At 47.1% G+C, this 25,598-nt stretch overlaps 4 protein-coding genes; 1 reads left to right on the forward strand and 3 right to left on the reverse strand.

Moving 5' to 3' along the window:
- Nucleotides 1–4,822: 4,822 nt before the first annotated feature.
- On the reverse strand, nt 4,823–6,118 carry GSTUM_00002322001 (uncharacterized protein). XM_002836090.2 has 3 exons: nt 5,718–6,118; nt 5,366–5,609; nt 4,823–5,298 (listed from the first exon to the last, which is right to left on the reverse strand). Exons 1-2 carry the CDS (start codon nt 5,982–5,984, stop codon nt 5,568–5,570), a joined length of 309 nt encoding a protein of 102 aa, XP_002836136.1. The 5' UTR covers nt 5,985–6,118; the 3' UTR covers nt 4,823–5,298; nt 5,366–5,567.
- Nucleotides 6,119–7,912: 1,794 nt separating this feature from the next.
- On the forward strand, nt 7,913–8,953 carry GSTUM_00002323001 (uncharacterized protein). XM_002836091.2 has 4 exons: nt 7,913–8,493; nt 8,550–8,581; nt 8,628–8,672; nt 8,741–8,953. Exons 1-4 carry the CDS (start codon nt 7,949–7,951, stop codon nt 8,794–8,796), a joined length of 678 nt encoding a protein of 225 aa, XP_002836137.1. The 5' UTR covers nt 7,913–7,948; the 3' UTR covers nt 8,797–8,953.
- Nucleotides 8,954–12,594: 3,641 nt separating this feature from the next.
- GSTUM_00002324001 (uncharacterized protein) lies at nt 12,595–14,698 on the reverse strand. XM_002836092.2 has 9 exons: nt 14,559–14,698; nt 14,388–14,444; nt 14,256–14,325; nt 14,156–14,188; nt 14,044–14,079; nt 13,865–13,880; nt 13,622–13,786; nt 13,177–13,550; nt 12,595–13,118 (listed from the first exon to the last, which is right to left on the reverse strand). The coding sequence occupies exons 2-9, from the start codon at nt 14,417–14,419 to the stop codon at nt 12,804–12,806; spliced, it is 1,041 nt and encodes a 346-aa protein (XP_002836138.1). The 5' UTR covers nt 14,420–14,444; nt 14,559–14,698; the 3' UTR covers nt 12,595–12,803.
- Nucleotides 14,699–16,685: 1,987 nt separating this feature from the next.
- On the reverse strand, nt 16,686–25,321 carry GSTUM_00002325001 (uncharacterized protein; the record flags this gene model as incomplete). XM_002836093.2 has 9 exons in its annotated part: nt 16,686–17,776; nt 17,839–18,707; nt 18,786–19,815; nt 19,892–20,039; nt 20,115–20,360; nt 23,737–24,307; nt 24,354–24,413; nt 24,476–24,739; nt 24,792–25,321. 9 exons carry the CDS (start codon nt 25,319–25,321, stop codon nt 16,857–16,859), a joined length of 4,638 nt encoding a protein of 1,545 aa, XP_002836139.1. The 3' UTR covers nt 16,686–16,856.
- Between the last annotated feature and the right edge of the window lie 277 nt (nt 25,322–25,598).

Here is a 25,598-nt window from a genome sequence, read left to right on the forward strand (position 1 = left end):
CGTCGCTACCTCCATATTGGCGGGGACCGATTGGAAAAAATCCTTTCACGGTCAGGATTCTTGTCTCGTTTCGGTTGACAACTAATGAGAGCTTCCAAGTGGTCACTGGCAACAGGTGGTTAATGGTGATATGCTTGCGCTTAGGTGACGGTGGTGTGGTGACTGGCCATTGCGGAGAAAAAATTTGAGCGCTAGGCAGTAATGGGAAAAAGAAAACCTATCGTAATACCCTTAGCTTCCAGGCACGTTCCAGAATGGATTCTACCGTGTACCGTGATATCTGGTAGTGGCTCTCATTTTCTTCATATAGTATTTGCCAAAGTGCGAGGGGGGGATTGGGGAGAAGTGGTAAGTGCTAGTAGAGGGGCTATGGGTGGAGAGGTGTTGTTATTTAGGAGAGGGGCATTTTTTGTAATTGAGGGAGAGAGCATTGGAGTGACAAAGGGGGATGCATGTCTCTATGCCATGAAGCATGGCCCACTTTGAACCACTTCGTATCACTCGCAGTGTGATGCCTGGTCTGGTGTATTCACCGAAAGGTATCATAATTACAATATTAGACATAGTCACACTGGTTCCACCCGGGCGGAAGCTTTCCTCACCTGATATTAAGCTCGGGGGCCACCCCCTTCTCTGTGTGCGTGCTAAGAGTAATCTTCCGGATCTCCCTTAATACCTCTAGGCTAGCATCGCTCGGTGAATCTTCCACATTTAAGCTTGTTTTCATGAACATTTTGACGAGTGTAACTGTGGCCACTGAACCTGCAAAGTTCCCTCCCTTTCCCACTACCAGTTGAGTCACTCCCAGGAACTCTAATGTCCTCTGGGGCATCCCTGTTCCCGAAACTCTTCGCCAATTATCCATCATATGGTGTTCTATGATTAAACGTAGCCTTCTCAGAGGCAACGCGGGTGGTATGCACCCGGATGTGGTGTTCTTAAGCTTTGTTTGCTGGGTCCATCACTGCTTTATCCACTAGCACCCACCTCTCCACTTCCAATTACCATTTTGAGGCTTCATCTTTCCATTCTAGCTTCTTGTTCACTCTTTCCCTTCAGAAGTCCTTTCTGAACACCCTCATCCATATCTGCGTATATGGGATTTCCAACACTTTTTTAGCACTGCATCAACGTAGCATTCCTTCGGCCCCGGAAGTAGGAACATTATGGCCCACCCGGCCGATGCGGTGGAGGTGGTAATCGCGGGAGAACGGACGGTCAAATTGGATTATTCGGTCAATGTTTGGGAGGTCTAGGCGGCGGGTAGCGACATCGGTGCTAAAGAGGATAGAAGGGGAGTTAGTGTGCGCAAAGGAGTGGAGGGTGGAGGTTCGGATTGGCTGTGTGAGGGAGCCATAGAGTTTGTGGGGGAGGACGGTGGGATGGAGGTGTGGGGCCTAGGCGATTGTAGAGTTGTTTGGTGGAGGTTGTCTATAGTAGATGGCTTTCCAGAAGGATCTAGTTCGGTTTCTGGAGCATGGGGTTTTGAAGAGTCTTTTTTTTTTTCGGAGCCTTCCAAGCGTTTCGTGGATTTCGGGCTGGGCTTTGGCAGTTGAATATCGGAACCATCCTTCAGCAAACAAGGAAATACTTGAAAGTGAGAGTCCATCCAATCGAGCAGGAGAAAAAGACAATAATCTTTGGGCTTGTATCATAGTCGTATAAGAGCACTCCTAAGTATCGCATTAGACCCCACCAAGCCATGTAATGGGTTGACCCGGGTCGAAAATGAGCCGACCCAACCCAACCCAACGAAGAATAACCCGGGTTTGCCCAACGAACCCGTTGGGTTTTGAAGAAATGGGAAGCTACTCTAGTTAAGAAAAAGATGATTATAATTATTAGGTATTACGAGAGTTATAAGCTTGCAATAGTACAGAACCAACTAGGGTGGGGGAGGCGAATAGAAGTAATAGATCATACAGAATGAGGGAGGAAAGAATGGCATAAGTAATAAGAGTGTAACTAAGAACCAGAATGCCAACTGCGGAGATACTGAGTGGCTTGAATTGTTTCCGGATGGAGAGAAAGGCGTGAGTCAGATATCATCCTGTGGCAATGAGGAATCCGAGTTTACTGGTTCTTCATGAACTTCTGATCATTCAGTTGTGGTGCTCTCTTTGTGCTGCAATTGAGGGGTCTCAATATCTGATATGGGACTCAGTGTCCTCAGAAAAGGCGGGGGACTAGACAGAACACTTCTGATATCAGAAACAAAACTCATGAGTATTATATCTCGGTAGGATGCTGGGGGTAGGGAACTTGAAGACAGGCAGTAAACAGAAAACAGAAGCAATACCAGATAGGTAGTCGCCTAGGAGGGCTGGCATAAAATAATATTAACTTAATGAAGAAAGTTCAAGCTCGTATTGAGTGTCTTTAATCCTTCAGAGCAAGTAATCTTCTGTTAGGTGGAGACAACCTAATAGACTTCAGAGTTGTCTAGGCCAACCAAGATTCATTTCTGTAGATGGAGATTGTCTAGGAAGGCTCGGATTATACTCATTTGGTTTATGACTACTAAGAGTGGAGTAAAGTAGGTAAAGTAGAATAGAATCGTAAGAATAATATTATATTATTAAGGTCTTTTCTCCATTGCTTGATGATGTCTAAAAGCTTGGAATGTACTTCAATATTTATATTCTGTGTCTGAGTATTCACGGACTACATCTATCTATTATACAACTATGTACCTCTCTGATTATAACTTGCAATGTAGGATTTTCTTCAAAGGTGCCAACTCCAAGAGACCATGAAAATCACCACACCCTCTTGAGTAATTACGATATTGCCAACTAAGAACTATACTGTTCCTAATAGTAATTATCTGATTATCAGAGTCTTTAGCCTTATGGCCCAGTTCTCAAGTCAAACTGAGTTGTCCCCAATTGTCTCTGTCATTGATGAATAATCAGTTTTATCTATGGATTGTATCTGAGGAGTCAGTCATAATTACAATCTTCCTCAGTCATCTGACTTCAATCCTCTATAACTTCATATCCAACAACCAGATTTCTTCCGGAGGACTTCCTATTAATTCGCAGGAAGCTATTATACCAGATTGATAGATAATACCTCAATTAGCAACTCTTAGTTGCTCTGTGTAACAGGGTGTCAATTGCTGTGCTAGTATTGGGAATCATTCCCACAACTACAATACATGCTTGGACCCAGTTATAACATTCTGTGAAGTCCATTGGCTTCTATGATAGTGTTCCTTGGAGTTCTAGACTCTTCTAGTTATTGTAGGGTGGGTGCGAATGTATTGGTTTCTCGTTGAGATCCTTTATCATTCGATACCATATCTTTGTGCAAGAAGGTCTGGTTACTTATGGCTCATACCAAAGATGTTATATCTTTGAAGCCTAGTAACTCTCTGAGTAGTTGATGGATCTACTTTGTTCTACTTCCCAGACCTAGCCAATAGTTCCCTCTCATATGTCCTGCGAACAGGATCTGGCCAGACAGACGGCAGTTAGGTATTTGGTGTTATTCTGACACCTTCAGTTCTGTGGCCATATAGTCGCGGGACGCAACTAAGGTGTGATAACATGTGGGCCCTGTAAGAGGGCCCTGTAAGGGGGCCGAAGGGGTTGTTGGAGACCAGAGATTCCAATTCCGAGTGGGGTTACCCTACTTAGAGTGGTTCCTAGGTATCGAATCCTGGTATTCCTAACATCTTCTGAGATTCCTAATCACTCTTAGGTCTAGTTTTTCTGAAGACTATTCAAATTTAGAGAAACCTCCGCTTTCACCTTTCTACTAACAGTAAATACTGTCTTAGTATTCTGTGTTTAGACTACAGTTTCCATGGTAATCGCGATAAAACAAAGTGAACAAGATTGGTTGTTCGTTGGGTAACCCGGGTTAGTCCCCCTTCAACCCGACCCAACCCAACAAAGCTCAATCCCGAACCCGACCCAAGGAACCCAACCCAACCCAACGAATGACCTGGGTTAACCCACCCAAGGCCCGACCCATTGCATGGCTTGGCTGGGCCTGGCATCCCTATAGGCTGTATAGGCTGTATAGGCTTTGTACTACCTGCCTTTTGGGGCTCGGTTAGCCAGATATTCGCTTCCCCTTTGTTTTTAACTTCTGTTCAACGTGACTTGCATTCTTCCAAGCTTTCACCTGCCTAGCCAATTCTCTCTATGCATTACTACTCGGTCTGGTAGTAGCACCTGTTCTAAATCATTTATTTCTAGTGGAAAGGACAAGTTAAAAACCCTGGCAAATTACAGGTAGTCATACACATTCTCATAAGTGAACCAAATCTAAACCTCTTACAGGCTCCTCAGGAGGAAGAAAAAAGCAATGAAAAATTAAAGAAACCAAATGCGAAGTGTTTGGAAACTTTTTCTAAATTTGACACCATGGTTGCTTTGGAAACGGTTTTTCAATGCCAAGGGTCCAGCCTATGGGCGCCCACCAGGCCCGATAGGCTGGGCTGATGGAATTCGGCCTATATTGACCTAGGTCATTCCTCGGAGTGGCCTGGCCCATTGGGAACACTGCTCGTGATGGGAAATGCACCATCTCAGGCCTTGCAATGAGGGAGGATTTAATGCAAATCCAGGAGTGGGGTGCCTTCGATGCAGCCCATATCTTCCCGGTTCAATTGGAGAGTCTTTGGGTTCAGTTTGGATTTTCGCATTTCATAACGGACAAGGGCGATGACGACACCGGATCCACAAAGATCCACTCGTGCCAAAATGGGCTTCTTCTCAACAAAGTCTCTCATTCAATGTTTGATCGGTACATGCTCTCCATTAATGCCGGCAATGGGTACAAGGTTGTTGTGTTTACCTCGGATCTTTTAGGATATGATGGTAGCATTTTCTATCCCGTGTGCCGAAACCCAGACGATCCCCACCCTATTGTTGGAAATCATGGATGCTACTCGGCATGCTCAAGGCTTTGTTCCCTCGTCCGCCGGCATATCCGGCCGTCGGCATCACTACCCACCCATCCACCCGCCATCCCTTCTTTTGTCGCCCGTTCATTTGCCTGTCCGCATATTCGATGTACATTCCCGGGGCCCGCCGTTTGTCCATTCCCGCCTGCTCGCTCCCCTCCTGCCACTTGTTTGTTGGAACACTTGCTTTGTTGGGGCAGATGTTCTCGTTGGGCGCTTTGGAAAAGAGATTCTGACGGAGAAGGATTTGAATGTCATGAGACTTCTAGACTGTCGGGAGTCTTTGTTCCTGTATTTCTCTCGTCAGCAATTGGAGCGCGGAAGGCAATTGGAGCATGGGAGGCAAAATTGGAGAGTCTCTGTAGAGTCTATTATTTGTTCTTTCTTTTGTTAGCATGAGAGCACACAGAGGAAATAGGAGATGGGTGTGGGAGATGTTAGAGATACTGGTATGCAAGTGATCGCAGGAAGGATAGGATAGGTGATCTTTGTTATTTATTTATACTCCTGTCTTTTCCGGTCAGTTAGTTTAGTTGTGGATCAGTAGAGTTGTGGAGCGAGAGATAGAGAATCGTTGAATAGAGCAAGTCATGGAGGGATCTTGGTGCACTTCCCCGCCTTTTGGTTGTGCAGAGTTTTCACAGTGCATTCAGTTATCACTGTTTCGTTCCATTGTCGTTTCGGTATAGTTCTGGCTCCGGTTAGCCTGTTGTTTTCTAAAACGTATATCTGACGATCTCCTTAGATGGCATTTTTGCCGATTTGTCTTTCGTAATATGAGAGGAGCAGCGGAACCAACCTTCGAGGCAGATTTCCTACCAGAACCCGATAAAGTCCATGTCATCCTTACAATGGGAAACCAACCCGTGTGCGAGCCAGCCAGGAGCGAGGATGGGGTACTGTACAAGGTGACTATTTCATGTGTGAGAAGTATAATGTCCGTTTTTTGAGCGCCGAGGGAATAGCCGGGGATGACGACAGCAAGCATTTTTACTGTGGCAAGGGTAGAGTTCAATGCGAGGATGAGGGGGAGTTGAAAGTGTGCCAGATGGAGGGTTCTGAGCATGTGGTTTGTTGTGGGTGTTCTCGGGAGTTTGGGGTTGATAGGGAGCTTGAGCTTCCTTGAAATCAGGCGTATTTCCAATCCTTCTTCCTTTCCACTATTGAAGGATATTTGGCAAGCTAATATTACAATTTGGGGTGTGCGGGTGTCGAAGCAATTTTGCAGATACCGGTAAAGTCCACTATAGAGATCATACGGTATTTGTATCTCGGCATTTTGGAGAGGTCGATTAGTCAGCATTTCACGAACACTTCTGACTAGTGACTGTACGGTACTTAGTGGGTGAGCATAAGTGAGGGGAGGGACAGGTTTAGTGGCTGTAGGTCAGGGGTGAAGGGGCGGTCTACAAGGCTACACGCCCAAAGTATCATACCCAATAGTATTATAGGTAGTCCTGTTGACTAGTAACAATCGAAAGGACTATCAAAAAAAAAAAAAAAAGTGAGGTGAGGGGGGGTTCATTGATCAGATTTTGGGGAGTGTAAAAGCGGCTAATTTTGGCAGTTTTCCCTTCGGTTTTTTTTTTTTTGGAGGGGGGGATAAAGTCAGGTAAACCTAAAAAATTCTGACCCTAGAATCTTCACGAAATTCTGCTCTCTCACTAGCTAAGGGGGTGTTTGGCCCCACTTATGATTTCAAATCGTGATTTGAGATCAGGTCTTGGCAAGTTTAACTTAGATTATTATTTCCATATTGAACTAGGTACAAGAGTAATTGAACTAATAATTTAAGTTAAATGTGTCAAGACCTGATCACAAATCACGATTTGAAATCATAAATGGCGGGCCAAACGCCCCCTAAGTATCATAACCCAAGAACGAACGAGAACCAGTTCGCCTCGCTCACCCTTAACTCCTGGTATCATACTCAGGTACTGTGCCTGGAATGCCAGAGTGTAGCAAGACCAACTATGGTGCATGCAGTCTAGTCACAGTACCAAGGGCATAGCCATGGGGGACGCAATGGAGACCCAACGGGGGACGCCTTGGCACTCATTCAGGTGGGATACCATGGACTTAGGATTAAATCCTTAGGGTATCATGAATATTTTCTCATAATATTAATAATATGATAATAATAATATTATTATGATACTTTGTATTTTCTGTATCACAATCCAAATATGCAATAGTTTTATCCTAATAATATAGAACTAAATTCGTTTAATCCTATCAACACCTGATATCCAATATCTTTAAAAAATTACCCCATCTCTATTATATTATTCTATTTACTTTTAGACAATAAAGAACCAGTATCTAAAAGATATAAAACTCACCAATGAGTAGATATGTCAATGGTAGAAGACACATAGGTTTGTGTGTTTGAAACTTGGTTTGATGGTTCACAGTACTATTAGATGCTTTTCTATGATACTATAACTTGAATAATATAATAAAGGGAGTGTAAAAAGTAAAGACAACAACAAAATTATTCATGATAACCTAAGGATCTAATCCTAAGCCCATAGTCTCCCACACAAATGAGTGCCAAGGTGTCTCCTGCTGCATCCCCGTTGCGTCCCCTGTGGCTACGCCCTTGGTGTTGTGACTAGACGGCGTGCACCATACTATGATATCATATGCAGTACACCTGGGGCTATAGCCTGCCAGTATGATACCATGTATGATAGGATATACAAAATAGTTGAGGTCACATGTATGCAGTTAAGCATATCAACTTACTCAAATATTGTAGTGCCAAATATGATAGGACCATCAAATCACCACATACACTAAAATTTAATTATTTAATTCCTAAAAGGGCCGAAGGTTTAATCTAACCTAATCTTTCTTACCAAACCCTAACCTATTGGTATCACACCATGTGTGGCGATGACTGTGCCAGTGCTGTATCAGACCACCTAAACTATTATATAAGGAGTTGTGAATTTCACTTTCATTATTTCCACAACCACACCTACAGTCCAAGAAAAAGATAACACCAACAAGCACAAACAACACACAATGCCAAGAGACAGGGAACTGACAGACCCCCAGAAGACAGCTGAATATTTGCGCACAGCAGCAAATCAATTCAACTTATTTCCTAATATCCCTGTCCACCAACAAGAGAATTTACCTTCTGAACTGCTACAGAGAATGTTAAACAACGGTCAACTCTTTGCGACTGACTTACAAACTATTGCTCAACGTCTTGGAAGTCCACCTCTACTCACAGGAGCTCCTCCTCCGGCAATCGAATACCAAGTTGAAACTAGCAATCAAGAGCATAATCCTATCATGGAACAACTGTGCAACTTCAGGATTCTTGCTCAGCAGTTTTGTGTGGTAGCAGACCAAATCGAGTTAGTTCCTGCACCTTACACGGTCCGGATAGATGGTCGGCCCAGGGTCATGGATTTGAGGATGAGAATAATGAACTATCTCAAGATCCTGCAAGCTGATCTGCAGCTTCTTACCCAGTGCCTTTCTGGTGACCCTCAACTATTGCAGATTAGTCCTGAGATCGTCCATGGTCAAGATCAAAACTCCAATACCCAATATAACCAGTAAGATATTTTTCATAAAAATAGATTGAATGTTATGGGCTCTAACTATTCTACAGATTCTCTCCACATTCGCCGGACATCCCACCAAGTGAACGGAAGGTGATGGTGATCAGGTATCCACCTGGTTTCTATAGTGAAAACCCAGCTCAAGGAACAGGTCTTAACTCTGAGCCACAATAGTAAGATCCACCATTTGAAATATGTTTCACCCTCCTTCTAGAATTGCACTAACCTATAGTACATCCAGAGGACAATGGTGGGGAATTGACTGAAAATCTGCGCCTACCCAAATGGAGTATCTAGGGATTCCGATTATTGTTCGATGAGAAATGGCTTTTTATGGATCCGAATTGTTTTTGCGCCATCTGGGAATCTGCACGTACTATAATTTAGAAGTTGCTTTATTCGAGCCAGCACGGCAGGTAGATAAATAAAAATAAAAATAAAAGCAGTTTCTACCGCTCTAACGTCCCGCGAGTAGGGTGCGGTGAAGGACGCTATCCATTTACTTGTGAAAACTATATCACCGTATACGTGCACTGTCAGGTTATTGAAAACACCATTCATACCCGCGAAGACTTGTCCAAACGAAATAGCGTTTACCAGTAGTGGTCACTCCGTCCAGGTAAATCGGTCCGTTGGAACTCGGGCCACCATTGGGGAGTGCTGGGAGGAAGGACGAACATGCGTCCGGAAAGGCGACACGACAAGTCAAGCAAGTTCCACTCGCTGGGGAGTTTAATGGTGCGTGCTCGCACATGCTGCATGGATGGACAGACTAAGGTGAGAACTGTGTGGATGGAGGTGATGGCCTCGCGTTCCTTTAGGGGTTTCTAGTGAACCTTACTGTATGATAATATGTGCATCCGTTAAAGGCTCCGGCGTATGGTCATAGGTTCTTTTTGCAACTTTCTGCCACTCTGGTAGGTATGATACCCTATAGAGCGCTCAGCGGGTAGGAGGGGTAAATGTATGGCATTATCCTACAAGCTCATAGACCCCTTGAGAGCACACTCTTGAGCAAGGGGGGCTTCTAACGTTCCCAAAATATGCAATTATAATACCTATCATACTCTCTATATACTGAGTTTTCCCGTTGGATTAGGGATAAGAGTAGGTATTGTACAGTCCTGGCCCTTGACTCTAAGGTTGATGGATCGCTAGCCCCCCCCCCCCCACACTCCTCACTCACGCGGCATTCCTAGCAGTGGCTTCCCATAGCCGGGGAGCGGAGGACTTCATGATCAGTAGCGCTGTCTCCCATCACTACTCGAGTATGACACTGTCGAAGGGAAGACCGCGCTTCGAGCTATAGCCACAACCACCACCATTACTCCCATCACCGGAAAAAAGAAGGAAATAAAGAAATAAAGCCCTCTCCCCCGCGAGTATGATAGGCAAACATGAACACGCAAGATATCATAACCGCACAGATGGCATGCCCCCTCCGCGCCCCCGCAGCCCACCTCGGCGCCAAGGGGGCATTCCCAAGTTCCGCGCACTTGCCAATGTATGATGCGATATCGTACCATACCCAGGCGTGTGCCCCAGCCCGGCTGACCATGTTGGATAGTGGCCTATAGGGCATGGGGTTATGAAGGTTTGCGGTCATGAAGGGTTGCGGTTATGCAGGTTTACGGGTATGTGGTTAGAAGACAGAAGGATACAGGGTATCTGTCTTTGTAGTTTCCTACGGTACTGCACCTAGCAGAGGCTTTGTTCTTTTCGCTTTCTATGCCGGTTGGCATAGGATATTTGTTTTATGGTTTCTTTCATTCCCTAGGTATACGGAAGTTTGCGCATTGGCATTGTTGAGGTTGAGGTTCCATGGATCACGATGGATCATGGAGAGTTCTAGATTGCAGGAGATTTCCTTTTTTCAGCCTCATGTGTCTCTTTAGAGTTCGTTTAGTTTCGCGCATGTTAGATTGTTGTTGTCTTGACGGAGATATATATCTCCTAGTTTGTTCTTAGCTAGCATGGGCGGAAGAGAGTTGGAGAGTCTATCGATCCTTCATCCCCGCACTTGTTTCGCACTCAGAGTCTTTCGTGATCCCACTCTAGTTCGCTCCTTCTTCAGTGCTTTCGTTAGGCACGAACAGACCAAAGTGTCCAGTCCCCGCAATCACAGACCCTCACTCGTAACTTTTTTTTTTTTCGCAAACTGGAAGAAGGAAAAAACATTTAGGGTTCGTTTTCCTTGAACCGAACCGAACAGCCAATGGACCACCCGTAAAGGAGGTTTGAGTATCCAACAAAAAAAAAAGAACTCTAGACAACCCCGAAGGTCGCACAGCCCAAGTCAAATTCCATTCGAACAGCAAGCTAATGAGAAAATGCACGAAACAAGCTGGACTTTTTCTCGGAGTATCATAATCAATCCTATCCGCGCTAACAAGATCCCATCCAAGTGCAATCCAAGAGTTTGAGGACCATAGTTAAGAAAGTTGCGCCGCTCGCGAAAAGATCCTTTCCCCCCTTCCTCTAACTCGTACAGGGGTTGGCGATACATCGGTTCCATCAACACCCTCAACACAGCCAAATTGGCCAAAAATGCCCAAGCAAGTCACCAAGTTATGGTATCATACCAGTTTTGGCCCACGAGCAACAGTAGAGTCGTGTCCGCGCGGTATAATACCACAGCGCACGCTCCAACTAAAATTGGTTCGCCGTCCCCATCCGGTTCGCCACAACGCAGATGCCAGATGGCGAACGGGGGGTATCGGATAAATGATTCTAAACTTGGTTGGCTTACCGGTTGATATCTTTGCACTTTAAATTTACCAAGTGATGAGTGATGATTCATTCGTATCTTCTAATTTTGTGTTTTTCCTGCTCGCGCTCTCTCCTCCTCATTCTCGTTTGGTCGGGGTTGGTGTATGCTCTCTGGCCTGGCCACCCTTGAGCTGATGGTGAAGGTTTGGATAAGAATCTGATGGTGAATAAATTTCTTTCTTTTCTTTTCTTTCTAGCTAGCTGGGTGATCATAATGTATGCTCAAGGTCTATCTACCGGTATACTTCTTTCATCTCTTTCAAGATCAGAAATCGCCTTCAAGACTTGACTTCCCTCCTGCTTTGGCAATGTTTCGTTCGTTGCTCAGATTGGTACTGTAGACTACCCGATCAAAGAATTTCGTTTTCCTAGCCAGTCAGATGGCCCTACTAGCTTTATACCATCAAGGCTATCCATGTGCGAGGCTATCGTTCAAGATTTGCAGACACCCCCCCCCCACTTTACACCGAAAATGGCTGATTTTAAACATGCTCAACTCATCCAAAAGCAATGGAGAATTATGGAAATCAATTCCCTTGTGTAGGAAATTACCCAGAATCTCTGCATAGAAATTGTGTCAACTTTTCCACCCCACCTTGAGGGCTGAGAAATGGGGGGACAGATTGGATGCTGCTGCAATGTACTGTACTCATCCCTTTTGTATGGGTAACCCATATCGTGCAAAACTAGAAGTATCTTTTGTCCACAATTTCTATCTCTTGTATTGCACCATGGCCATTAACCAACAGAGCTTGTCACCCATAAATCACGATATCTAGATGACTCCAAAGGCTCTAGAAATTTTTAAAATCTTTTTACAGGATGACAAAGCTGGGCTTTTTGCAAAAGTGAAAATGCCCATTTTTGGTATAAAGTAGGTGGAGTGTCAGTGAATTTCTGATAGTCTCGTACTAGCGTGTTTATTTTCTTTATAATAATATTATTATTATCGTATGAATCAGATAATTATCACCTTTTTTGACCCCAGAAATCACCTCAATTCTGGCCTCACCTAATTAGCATGGCCGGGCAAAAGTTCCGCTTACCCGGCCTTTGCGGCTACCGGTACCAGTTAGGGTAGGAGGGTACCGGTACGAGTATGATCGTATCATACGGTTAACTACATTTAACCCGCCCTACGCATACCCTATCCTGATAGGGTTAACTTAGTAATAAAAGTACTCGTACCATACAGTACAGCCAAGACATCCAATTACCCCACCCTCCTAATCCATCAGATTCTTATCCATCCACTCCATCTATCATACAAGACGGGAGTCTACTCGGGTAAGCAAGTGAGCAATCACAAAAAGCACATGAAAAATGTTAACCTTATTTTGTTAAATTTTTTTTTTTTTGGAAACCCCAATGATAGAACTCAGGCTACTAGAACTACCTAGGTACAAATAACGAAAGGTTCTTCCCACCCATCATTCATTGTTAAACATCTAGCCAAGTATCTGTAGTGTTCCATAAAAAAAAAAAGAATGAAAAAAAAAAGTGAAAAAAAAGAAAGGGGGCCAGAAAAACTAAATCTAATCAAAGACAATGGCAGCCTTGATGGCAGACTTGTTCCTCATCGCCTCCAGACACTCACCCCATTGCTCGAGTTTGTAAGTCTTGTTCACAATACCTTCAACCCTGACCTTTCCAGTGTCGAGGTAGCCGATTGTGGCAGGGAACATGTAGGTCTCCGAGAAGGAGCCAATGATGGTGATTTCGTCTCCAAAAATCTTGCTCGGCGGCCACGAGACACGAGCAGAGTCGCTATAGACACCATAGACGACGAGCTTACCGCCACGACGGACGTAGTTTATGGCGTCCTCGAGAATCTTTGGGGAACCGGTAGCCTATATATCACCCATCAGTAATAGTTTCATACAAGCGATCGACCGGTGCAGGACATACCTCAACAACAATGTCAAACCCGTACGGGTTATCATTCTTAATCTTCTCGAACTGTTCCTGGGGATTGCTCCTGGAAAGAGGAACATAGATGTCGGCGCAATCGAGCTTCTTAGCCAAATCCATCTTCAAGCCCTCTGGGGCAGCGATGACGACGTGCGAAGCACCATTGTGGCGGAGGAGCTGAGCAAGACAGAGGCCAGTCGGTCCAGCACCGAACATGAGCACAGAAGAACCGATCTTGGGGGCGATCTTCTCAAGACCATGAGCAGCGCATGAAGCAGGCTCAAGGAGGGTAGCATCGACGTCGGTCAGGTTTTGAATCTTGAACACTTTTCCGGCGGGGTACGCGCAGTACTCGGCGAAACCACCGTCCACTTTTAAAAACAAATTGTCAGCACCTGCTCCATCTGGTCCGTGGCGGGATGAAAGGTAAGGGATAACTAACTGGTGACACCATGAGCCTCGAACTTCTCGCACAGCAAGAGTTGTCCACGACGGCAGTAAAAGCACTCGTTGCAGAGCTCCGAGTTATCAGCGCATACGCGCTCACCAACCTCAAATCCCTTGACGTCCTTTCCGACGGCAGCAACAACACCAACAGTTTCATGTCCTACGGAGTCACCAATCAGCCGCCAATTTCATCCCCAATTCACTCCCGGTCCGGAGTCAGTATTAGGGGGATAAATACCAGGAATCAATGGGAACTGCAGGGGAAGATCACATCACGTTAGCCTAAGATCACGGAAAAAGTGTCCACAAAGGTGTCATGACACTGCCCATAAGGGTGTCCAGCCACCATCCACCACCATGTAAGTATATAAAAGAAACTTCCTCCTATCGAAAGAGGGGTATGGGTTTTCAAATTACCTTTGCGATGAATTCACCCTCGTGAATATGCAGATCCTACCATTCCGTCCCATCCTCATCAGTATACAGTTCCTCATCACTACCACCACCAACACCACCAGAGATCACTCACAGTTCCACAGACACCGCAAGCCTTGACTTTGATCTATCGTTCCATCAATTAGCTTTCCAATTCCACGACAAAAAAAAAAAAGCGGCAAGGAAACACATACCAAAACATCGTTATCACGAAGCGTAGGCAACGGGACTTCAACAACAGCATACGACTCTGGCTTGTCGTAGCTACCAGAAATATTCAATCAACCATCCAGAATGAAGCGGGGTAAATCATGAGAGAAACTTACCGGAGAGCCTTCATGGTTGCTGGAAGAGACATTGGATGAATTGATTGAGGAAGATGACTACTTGACAGAAAAGGTTTACGGTACTTAATTGATTTGGATAGACGAATGGAGGACAAACACAAACGGGTAAGGGAGAGAGGAAGGAAGGGAGAGAAAAAAGGGGGAACAAACAGATCATGTCCGGGGGAAAAGAGAAGTCTTTTATATCCCCAAGCCCTGACCACGGGCACAGCATCTCTATTCTATCAAGCAACCACCACTACCACCCCCGGCGGACGGGGCAACGGAGGGGGGGGGGTGAAGGAAGGAAGGATGAGAGGGAGTGTGAGGGAGGGGTGCGTTGTCGCACATCTCCATCGGAATAAGCCCCACCAAAAAAAAAAAACGAGAGCACACGGGAAAAAAAACCACCATGATTGTTTGGCACCCGCCCTGGATTAGTTGAGTTTTAACCCCTCCTCCAATAATCCGTGTCGAGACGCTTGCCTCTACGGTACTCGTACTATCATACACAGAGGGAGAAGGTAGTCTAGTATGAAGGACTCGGTGACATCAATTGACTCGCTAATTCCTTTACGAGCACAATAGCTAGGTTCAACCCAAACCAACCCAAGCTACACCCGAATCCACCGCGGCACTACAAGTATCATACTCCGGCAAGCAAGGCAAAGTCAAGGGCGGGGAAGGGAAAGCCCAAGTTGAGCAAACTTAAATTATTCCCTCACGCCTAACGTCACCACCATCCATCCATTCTCCCTCCACCTTCCAGAATCCAGATACGGGAGGGTACCGAGTAAGTTGACCTTAACGGCTGGCCTCCTCCGTGCACCTCGAATGGTATCAAAATCATCCCATCAATCAAAAAAGCACACACATGCACACGCACATGCACACAGAAGAGAAGAAAAGAAAAAGCATGCAAAACGCTTCTCAAAACCCAAAGTGGGGTTCTCAACCGCAACCACCGAAGAAGAAAAAGAAAAGAAAAGAAAAAAAATATCATATGTACAGGTACTCCGTAGAGAGAGATGATCGTTCAAATTGAAATAACGTAAAAACGTTTTTCCCCGGAGCAACAAGTAAGTGATAGTGATAGTGATAATACGGTAGGGTAAGCGAATCGTTACCAACAGCGTTGACAGTTATCGTTCGTGATAAGCTATTTTTTTTTTCACAGTTGGCCAGAACTTTGTGCTTACGAAGGGAGGAGGGAGGCACGAGGTACAAGTACTGTACGAGTACAGCATTGTAAAGTACTCTAAGGGATCCAAAATATCTGTGTGGGGAGATAAAAGCGAAAGGCAATTGAAGAGTGTAATTTGAAACCCGGGGAAGCACCTATTTCGAAAATCCCGGCTCGCCACTTGTCATGCACCGAAAAGACTACCGACGGGGATTGCAGGGTTAAATTGACATTTTCTATAAGAGGTACTTGTACGGTGGTCGGATTTCTATCATATTTAGGCGCGCGGAGAACATCCTGCTTGCTTGCTTGCGCTGGAAACCTGGGAATCTATGCATACGGGCGCCTAGATTCGAGTCCAATGATAGCCCAGTCAAGGGCCACCCATCCGGCGGGGTGGGGTGCATAATAGGTTCCAATGCATTTATGTTGTTTTGGTAAGCAAGCACCCCCAGACCACGATGCAACTCAATCTTAACAAAACTCGAATCATACTATTATACTAGTGCAAAATCAATGATCCAATGTAAATGCCCATGATACCCTGAAGCATCGCCGGTCAACTGAAGCTGTGATACAGTATCCAAGCTATGGTATAATATAACGCGATATCATACCTCGAATCATAACCCCTACTATGATACCGGTACTGCATAGTACACTCCAGGATCTCCCCTCTATCCATCCGCGAACTGATAAAAACTGTAATGCCGGTAACATAACTGACCCCCCCCCCCATCCTACCCCATCGCCATCGCCATCGCCATCGCTCCAATCCGTTGGTAAAAGGAAAGGAAACACCATGTTAACCCAACCCAAGTAGAACAAGAAGAAAAAGCAAAAGTAAAAGAGAAAACAGAAAGCTACAATAACTCCCCCACGCCAGGAGCTCACTCCACGGTGCCTGCATCTTGTATCTCACGTGAATATAATCCGGCCTCAAGATCTATCAAACGGCGCCGTCGCCGGATCCCGAAGAGTTTGTTTTTCTGTCTCTCTCCCCCACCGCAAATTTTTTTTTTCACAATGTGCTAATCTGGTCTCCCAGCAGGTATCCTGCTACCGGTACTCGTACACTGCGGTATCGTACTATACGCCAACCCGATTAGATTCGCTTCGGTTCAACGAGTATCATAATATTACGAACAATGAACAGGGAATGTAACAAACAGCCAGCCAGACGAAAGAAAAAGAGCAAGAAGACAGGCGCTAATAATTAAGAATGAGCTAAGCAAATTTACCTCCCCCCCGCATGCCGATACTCCCGTCCCCCCACATACTGAGCATCACTTCAATCCAAAGCCCTCACTCTCCGTCACTGCCCTCCAGAGCAGTGCTTCCAACTTCTCTCTCCGCTTATACCTCCACAAGCAAATTTGATTAAAGCATGTTCTCGCAACCGGGAACCTATTACTATCCTGACCTAGGCAAACTACCTTAATGATCAAGTTCGTCGCACCCATAGCCGGAATCCGATCGCTGCCAGTAATAAAGCTCAGCAGCATCCTCTGCTCTTTTGGCGTGATCTTTTCAAAAAAGTTCCAGAACCACTTCACAATTGGGTCATTCTCAGCTGGATTCCCGCCGCCCCAGCCATCGTATATAGCAACTGCTTTGAGTGCGGAAACGTCAAGCGCTTCGTCCGAACCGCGGATTAACAGCTCGATTTCCTCAGGGCGGAAGAGTGCCAGCGCGTTGCCGCCGCATACGGTGTAGAAGCCGCGCTTGAAGGGCTCAAATTGCTTCGCGACGGAGGAGTTGAGGAGGTAGTTTAGGTATAGGTCAACGAATTCCCTACGGTTGGAACTGGTCACGGGTCGGTTCTCGCCGTTGGGGCAGAGCGGCACACGTATTACTTGACCGAACCTTTCGGTTTCGGCGACAAAGTCGCGGCAAAATGTCGATTCGACATCTCCCTCAAACTCGAGTAACTGGCGCAGTCCATGGGCTAGTGAGGGCCTAAAAACAGCAAGGTCCTCGAGGGTGTGATGCAAAGGTGGGCGGATGGAGGACACCGCGAGACTATGCGGTACAGTGAAGTGAAGGAGCTTCTTGAAGATGTATGGCGGCAAGGCCACGTCCAGGATGGTGGAATTGTAAATAGCCAGACCAAACAACACCCCGACAAGGAAAAACTCCTCCGAAGATTCGAGGGAGTTCGGATTGAAGTAACAGTATTGAGAATCGTCATCGTATACAAACATACCTAAATTCCATGAGCCCTTTCTTCAATCACGTCTATAACTTTGTGGAGGAGGGTCGGCATACCGTAACTTGGGTCAAAAACATCTCGAGCAACCAGGAGAAACCATTCCTTCTTCAGGCCCCCAGCATCAACACCATCCTCGCCGATAAATTCAATTCTTAGCCCCTTCTTGATGTCATCAAGGCTACCTACCCCTTCACTAATGCCCTTCAAGCTATCCTCAACTAGACATTCCCTCCGGACTTTCAGTACTAGATACTGATTTATAGTCCTGCGGCTCGCGATACTATTGAAGAATGCGTGTCTAGCTTGCACCTCCATCTGTCTCTTCGCGTCGTGCTCAAGAATAGATATCTTGGCACCCATGGATAACAGAAACGGATATTGACAAAAGCAAAACCTCGACGCCCTCGATTCCCAGACGTCAAAGTCAGCTATGAGGTCTTGGTAATCGAGCAGCATATTATAAAATTCGCTTGTGGGTATAATCTGACCCCTCCTCCGTGCCTCACGTCGCGCGATCTGGCCATAGTTTAAATTATCATCCGCCGTATCATAGCTAGAACCCTGTAGGCCACGGCGGCCGGCAGTATTATTGTTCGCCGAGAAGAATAATGACATGACCCGGGCTGCAGCACGGATCTGCCAATCGTCATTATATGACAACCGCCCACCCGCCGATGCCGCAGACCCACCTGCATGCGATCGTTTCCTTCCTTCCTGTCTAGTAAGTCGGTAAGTAATGAAGCTTCCTACAAGCTCGATCAACCGCCGGAACTGTGTTTCCGGCATCCTTGTAAACCACGAAACGAGATAGTGATGACATTCGTTTGGAAGATTTGACAATAAACCAAGAATCCGCTTTACGATACCAGGATTGTGCCCTGGGCCACCACCTACCCCACTATGGGAAGATGAATTAGAAGGGTACCTTTTGGGTACAGCGAGTTTATCTCCAACCGGTCGAGACGAATGGATGCTCGGTGAAGACGCCATACCACTATTTGACCTAGTAGACGCCCGGGAGAACGATGGATATAACAGAGGATTTGCCAGTATTACAAGCAAGAATCGAACCTCCTCTGGCTTCTTCAGTGGCCGTCCAGGGCGTTTCAGCACGCTCTCAGTAGCCTTCAATAAGATTCTAGCAATATTATCCCTGGCCTCCTCTATCTCCGCCGATATCTCCATAATCTCATCTTCCCACCCCAGCCTCCGGGAGAGTAAACTTTCAGACAGCTCCTTCGAGTCTCCCTCCTTATCCCCGCTATTAGACCGATGCAAAGCCCTTTCCAGTGCATAATCTCCCCCGGCATTCGTAATCATGTCATAAAACTCATTGACGGCATCCCAATCAATGCCAGGACTACGAATACTAAACTTCGCATCCGCACGACTCCTATCCGCTCTTTCGGACTTGTTATAACCCCTAGCGTCTGCAACTCTTCCCCTTCCCATCAGCAACGTAGCTTCCTTCTCTCCAATATTCTCCGTGACAAAAGCTATATCCTCCCTCCTCCCTCGCGACCTGCTTCCCAGTTCACTCATGCCAATTTCCGCCCCCTCGGTTTTGTTGCGTCCCCCAGAATCCTTCCGCTCCTTAACGAAACTCCCATTAAGACATTCCCAATCATTAAATGCTAGAAATAAGTAGTCCTCCAACCGCTTAAACATATTTTTAGCGAGCTCCCGACCGGAGTCCTTCGCATCCCCCTCACCCTTCTCTTTCCCTGACTTCCCCGGCAGTGACCCGGGGGCATCGCCCACGGAGGGCATGGCGCTAGGGGCAGATGTAGACGGCATAACGGCACCCTCTGACCTACTTAAGAAGGATACCAACGGCCTGCGGGAGTCAAAGACGGGGAAGGCATTCGGAGTTCCGGGGATGTCACCCGGCACGGATCCTTCTCCCCCGCCCCCGACGGGCGGGGGCGGGGGCGCATATGCCGGCATCTGCTTAATCCACTTCCGGGTGTCGAGGTACTCCTCCACGCAAGTGTCTATTATAGCTTTGGTCCCCGCGAGGGACACCGGAGGTACTAAAACAGAACAAAGCCTCATTAGTAAGATGCCGAAGGGTTCCGAGTAAGGCTATACAGGGTAGTATGCGCAAACCTTCCTTTAACGGGGTATCCGGAGTCCCCGGCGGCCCCGAGGGGACCGGCTTTAGGTCGTTGATAGTCATGCAAACCGTGCATCTAAAAACATTCAGGTTTGACGGCCACCGAACCGTACAATCACAGCACATGCAATGGCCCGTCGCCTATTACATCCCCTCCCATCAGATAAGCTCCAGAAAGTGTAGGTAAACTGTGTGAGAGAGAGAAGAGAAACTCACAAATTGCGCGTTACTACTCCTGCTACCCCCTCCTCCGCCTCCCCCCTCTGTAATCCCGCGACCGCTAGCACTTCCTCCCCCACCGCGTCCAGGACTCCCCGTCCACCCCGCCGAGGCAGAAGTTTGTTGAGACCTAGACCTCCCGTGCTTCATCATCCCGTCAGAGTCGTTATTTGTCGAGAAGAGTCTAGAGGGCCACGATGGCATGCTGTTGTCGTCGTGTGTATTCAAACAAGCAAGAATAGTCTGAGAATGAGCCGCAAATTCAGGTCAGGTGCACCAAGCAAAGAAAGAAGGGGGCAAAAAAAAAAAAAAATTTAAAAGGAGGGCTGGAAGTGCTCGAGTATGATACGGTACCGTACTTTACGCGACAAATGGCCTAAAAACTGATCTTCCGTTGAATATAATGGAGGAGCATGAACAAAATCTTACTCCTTTGTTTCATTCCCCTCGCCATTTTCTACTCACTCCACTCTATTACTATTACTATTTGGAGAGCAATCCGGAGGTTGGCGGCGCGAACCACTTTATCGAAAGGGAGAACCTGCACTTCTTACCATCGAGCACATGGTGCCGGGATCACGTGGATGGGAGGTTTCCCGAATATTATTGTTTATTTCTCAAGCTATCCTTAATCCCCAAGCTATTGAGAATATTAAAAACCAGATTGCAAAAAGCACAAATCCCGAGACCACCATGTGAATCATCAGTTGTAGTATAGGTTAGAGGGGTTTACCAGACAAGGATTAGGTCGGGGAGATATTTGAGTTACTCGAGTACTTGTACCGGTAGAAGGTGCTGTGCAGTAATAACCCAGAGATTTGGTTGCACGTGCCCGGGGAGATGTTCCCGCACAATACACGGATAGTTGACCAGCACATAAACCCTGCTTTGTCCGGAAACATCTCCCCTGGTACAGGAATCGGGCGTGGAAGTAAAAATCGAGCAAGGCAGGGATAATAACAAGGAACCACGAGGATCGTGGGGGTGACATGTTGGGGAAGGCAGGGGAGTCAAGGGAGTTAAAATGCCGGAGTACGAGTACTGTAGTTGCATCCTGATCATCAAGCCATCTGTTAACGCTCTCATTAAAGCACTTTCAAAGTTCCAAATCCTGGATAAGTTAGCCCAATTCCCGATACCAAAGTACCAATTTTGCCTCGCTCTACATTCAAACTTTACAAAGGAAAGAGAATCACCAGTCCCATCCTACATCTGCCCAGTCTGCGTCCGGGAGTACTGTACGGTACTGTACTTGAGTCCACTGAGTTGCCGGTCTTTTCTTCAATTCCGGCCAGCTCAGTACTTCTTTGCAACGACAGGGCTGCTTGGGGAAATCGATATTTTTTACATCCACCCCGAGTACAGCACAGTACAGTAATTTACACCTCCCCGGGGCAAGTGAGCCTCTAGGAAGAATACTGCGCCGTGGGAGGGGTCTCTTAGCTGCACTTCTCACCCGTCAGCGCTAAATAACGCAGCGTGTGATATTTCTCCTGGTCATGAATCCACTCGTACTAGTCACGTTTCACAATTCACCACGAGCAAAAGTCGAACCCCCCCCACACAAGCACCAACAACCCCTTGCAGTTTCAGATATTTTGCGGGTCGACAAATTTAGGTATCTATCGGTAACGCGTGGACCACGACGGCTCCTAGCAAATACCAAATCTCCCCGCCATATACTCGGGCGTGGTCATGAAGCGAAGAAAAAGGATCAGCAAGATCCTATGGGGTAGTGAGCAGCTAGTCAATATCAGTGGGGGGGGGGGAAGAAGAAGAAAAAGGCAAGGCCTGGTTGACATGAGAAACCCAGAGTGAATGCCAGATGAATCATTGTGCAGACAGGAGGAGGATGCTCAGGTAGTGTGAGGTAAGAATCATGAAATTGGGCTCAGTACAGACAAGTCGCATGGGTATTGCTTGTGACCCCATAGAACCCTTCAGAATCTCCAATTCTCATCTCGGGGGAAAAGAAAGTAAGCAGCAATGCAACTGGTCTGGGTTTCTGACTTTTAAAATGCCACATTTCTTTCCATGGTGATTTTCGATCGATCAACATACTGTACTGTACTCCATGCTTCGCCGCCACAAGTTTTCCGTCCTTTATGACCATGCCCGAGTGCGGTACAAGTAGCTTGATTGGCAAAAGCCCAGATTTATCGCCGCAGGTTCAGCAAAACCCCTCCAGCGCCAACTACTGGAGAAGTGTAATAATTGTGCCTGCCTGCTCAATGATAGGCATATCCTGAAAAAATATTGCATTTCTATAGGAAATACTTCAAAGGTGTGCAGTGCGCTGAGGTTGAGTGGGGGGGTAAATGCGACTACCACCGGCTCTAGTTAAATGGCGAATCATCCCTGTACTGTACTCGCCCCCCCCCCCCGCAAGAAGCACCCTTCGTGCCATCCAAAACCCGTACCAGGTTACAGATTTTCAGTCGATTATATCTCACTAGTAAGACCTCCAATCACTTCAGAAAGAAGAAAAGAAAAGAAAAGAAAAAAAGAGAAAAAAAAACCCCCTATAGATTATTCCAGTAATCTAGATGAATAATTACCCCAACGTGGTATAAAGGTGTATAATCATTTAAAAATGATAACCATCTCGTGCAGGTTTTTGATAGCATGAATCGCACCTGAGCATGACAGAGAGTAGCTCCAAGGATTGTAGGAAGAGCCCGACACCCTCGGAGCAAGATACCATCGGACTCGTGGATGGCCACGCAGTCAACTACGACCAGATAACGCGGTCTTAATATGAGAGGCATGGAGTGGCTCTCCATCATATATTTAAGCCCGGTGGTTTGTACTTTATCCTGAGAAGAACTGTCACCCTACACAAGGGGTCTCCTATCATACAATATTCACCTAACCAGCACACACGATTTAATTGCCAAATAAGTCCCACATCTACCAGCCTCACCAGCCCCCAAAAACACGACCAACATTATACCTACCGCAACTACCCCCCACATCCAGTCCACGCACTTTTAATCATGATCCGTCCCGTGGTGGCTCACTCGCTCGGCAGCTGTTCTCGCAATCTCGATATCACCAGAAAGGGCGCACACTTACGCAACTCGCGCGCGGAGACAGCTACAGTACATTCAAAACCCCGACAATATATTGCCCAACAGTCCCGCTCATACCTACCACTGCGCTAACGATCTAGAGTTTCCTCCGAGGTTGCTAAAACGACATTGAAAAACAAATGCCGAATTGCCGCTTCCAAACTCGACTCACCATTTCTCCTCCCATAAATTCAATTCTTTTGAAAAAACAAATGAAATAAATAAAAAATGCCAAGTTCAAATAGTAACCAGCAGACACAGCCCCAATCCACCACTGCGGGAAAGAAAATTTCAAGCTCAATCGAAGAACTTGTGATTCTCCCCCATCACTCGATCCCAAATCAAATGCGCGCACCACCGCAAACCCACCGAAACTTGTTACACAAAGCGCGGGCAGAAAAAAGGAGGGGGGGAGGTACCCCTAGAGGTGTGTCCAATCCAGTCGCACAGTATGTATGCCAGAAGAGAAATACAAACTCACAGCGCACAATCACAAAATCTCACTCGCTCAACATCCTCAAAGTCCCATCATTAGAACTGATAGACACCATCCTCCAAAGTGCCTGGGCACCCCGTACCAAACACCACCCCAATACCACACCCAAAACCCCTACCACAAGAAGGAATATGCCCAGAACCTTCACACTCCTCCTCCCCATGGTGCCCCTCTCCCCCGTATCCACCGCTTCACCCGCCCCCGTTCCCTTCCCCAACATCGGCACGTACGAGAACTCAAACCCTGTCTCGCCGCCCAGTCCAATCTCTCCGAGGACTATTACCTTCCATAGCGTTTCCCGGGCAACGGCTCCATGTCGTTTGTCGAACCAGGGGACGAAGCGCGCGGTGTATCCAAGGTAGCAGTTGAGGATGCACTGCGCCAAGACTAGTATTTTCGAGGAGAGTTGCACGGGTGGGAGGCCCAGGGCATCGCAGAGGCAAGGGGGGTTCAGCCAGCGGGTTGAGGCAAGGAGGTAGGTGCGGGTTGGGTATGTGGGGGGTTGGCAGGCCAGGGAGGTGAGGATGTTAGTTGCCAGAAGGGCGGAAGTTGGTGTTGGAGAGATCTGGGTTGTAATGAGCACGTCGTAATAGGCCCTTGCCCGAGCAGAGGTGGAGAAGGGGCTGGAGATGTTAGTAGTGGGAGGGGGAGTAGATGGAGAGGGTTTACTGCGTCGGGCACCCAACATAGTGCGCAATTAACCTCCATAGTGCGATATAATCCTCGACCCTATCCCCCATCACCACTATCAGCACTCACTCTCACCCTTCCCTAAGCGCAAATTCACATACTCTCTAGAACTCAGGAACAACCCTTGCTTCGGCAACGCCCCCCAAACCATATTCGCACTAAAACTCAACACCGTTCCAATAGAGTCCAAATCATTCACGGGAACACCAAACTCCTTAACAGAGTAGTAGCCGGGGTTCCTCCTCTCAATCTCCAGGATCCTCTTCCGCACGGCAGCGTGCAAGAGTCTGACTTTAATGCTGGAAATTTGGCCAGCGCCCCCAGGTTTTATTGATTCTAGAGATTTGGTGCATTGGAGTATATGCCTTTCCCAGTCAACATCCAGAAGTGGGGGGAGAGGAAGCAATGGGAGGTTACTGCATGGTCTCAAACATCCTCCTCCTAGCAGTGCCCGTTGAGAACCCTCCCGTTCTATATAGTACCTCTGCGATACGGGAGGCACCCATGCCGCCTAATAGGCTCATATAACAAAGCCCCATCAGCATCGCGCCAGAGTATCTGTAGAAGACGTCCTGCCCGCGGGAGATTTGTTCCCAATCCACCCATGCTGGTACCGTGTCCACCCGCTGCCACAAGGTTGATAAGGTGGGGTGGGTGTCGTGGTGTTCCTTGGGGGTTGTATAGAGGTCCTTCTGGGGGGATGTAGGAGAGGCAGGGGGGGAAGGGATCCGGAGGAGGGTTAGGAGGTCTAGCGCTTCGTCTGCTAGTGTGTCCCAGGACTCTTGGTGAGTGGTTAGGACTTGGGCGGCTGGGTGGAGGGGGGTTGGGACATATTTGTGGCCCCAGGCGCTGATTGTCGTTTTGCGAGAGTGGGGGGGGATTGCGCTGGAGGGGATGCGGGGATGCGAGGAGAGGGAATGTGAAGATGGTAGTAGTGGTGGCGACATATCGTATGCATCTGATTGACCATTTAGCAGATTGTATTCAGGGAGTACACGGGCCGATACTCGTGCAATCCTGCAAACCGGTTAGCCGGTTGGGACCGAGGTGGGGGAGCGGGATGGCATCTTCTTGGAGAGCCTCAGTTCCCAACCCCCCTCAATGACAATCCTGTGCTTGGCCAACACCCATACACCGATAACGGCCTGATCCCGAAAGTCCAGAGTACTCATACAGTAGTCTAAGTTATCAGTGGGCAATCCGCCGGCAACAGCGGATCGAAAC

Source organism: Tuber melanosporum (assembly GCF_000151645.1).
Source record: "Tuber melanosporum whole genome shotgun sequence assembly, scaffold_130, strain Mel28".
In the NCBI taxonomy this organism is placed as follows: Eukaryota; Fungi; Ascomycota; class Pezizomycetes; order Pezizales; family Tuberaceae; genus Tuber; species Tuber melanosporum.

What these genes read in the sequence shown, in the direction of transcription:
- GSTUM_00002323001 (XM_002836091.2), top strand. Translation starts at nt 7,949, where the DNA reads ATGCCAAGAGACAGGGAACTGACAGACCCCCAGAAGACAGCTGAATAT. An exon ending in TCCAATACCCAATATAACCA is followed by an intron (nt 8,494 to 8,549) that starts GTAAGATATTTT and finishes ACTATTCTACAG; the next exon opens with ATTCTCTCCACATTCGCCGG. An exon ending in CTTAACTCTGAGCCACAATA is followed by an intron (nt 8,673 to 8,740) that starts GTAAGATCCACC and finishes TAGTACATCCAG; the next exon opens with AGGACAATGGTGGGGAATTG.
- GSTUM_00002322001 (XM_002836090.2), bottom strand. Translation starts at nt 5,984, where the DNA reads ATGCTCAGAACCCTCCATCTGGCACACTTTCAACTCCCCCTCATCCTC. An exon ending in GTAGGAAATCTGCCTCGAAG is followed by an intron (nt 5,610 to 5,717) that starts GTTGGTTCCGCT and finishes AACCGGAGCCAG; the next exon opens with AACTATACCGAAACGACAAT.
- GSTUM_00002324001 (XM_002836092.2), bottom strand. Translation starts at nt 14,419, where the DNA reads ATGTCTCTTCCAGCAACCATGAAGGCTCTCCG. An exon ending in TTCGTGATAACGATGTTTTG is followed by an intron (nt 14,189 to 14,255) that starts GTATGTGTTTCC and finishes ATGGAACGATAG; the next exon opens with ATCAAAGTCAAGGCTTGCGG. An exon ending in CGAGGCTCATGGTGTCACCA is followed by an intron (nt 13,551 to 13,621) that starts GTTAGTTATCCC and finishes TGTTTTTAAAAG; the next exon opens with TGGACGGTGGTTTCGCCGAG.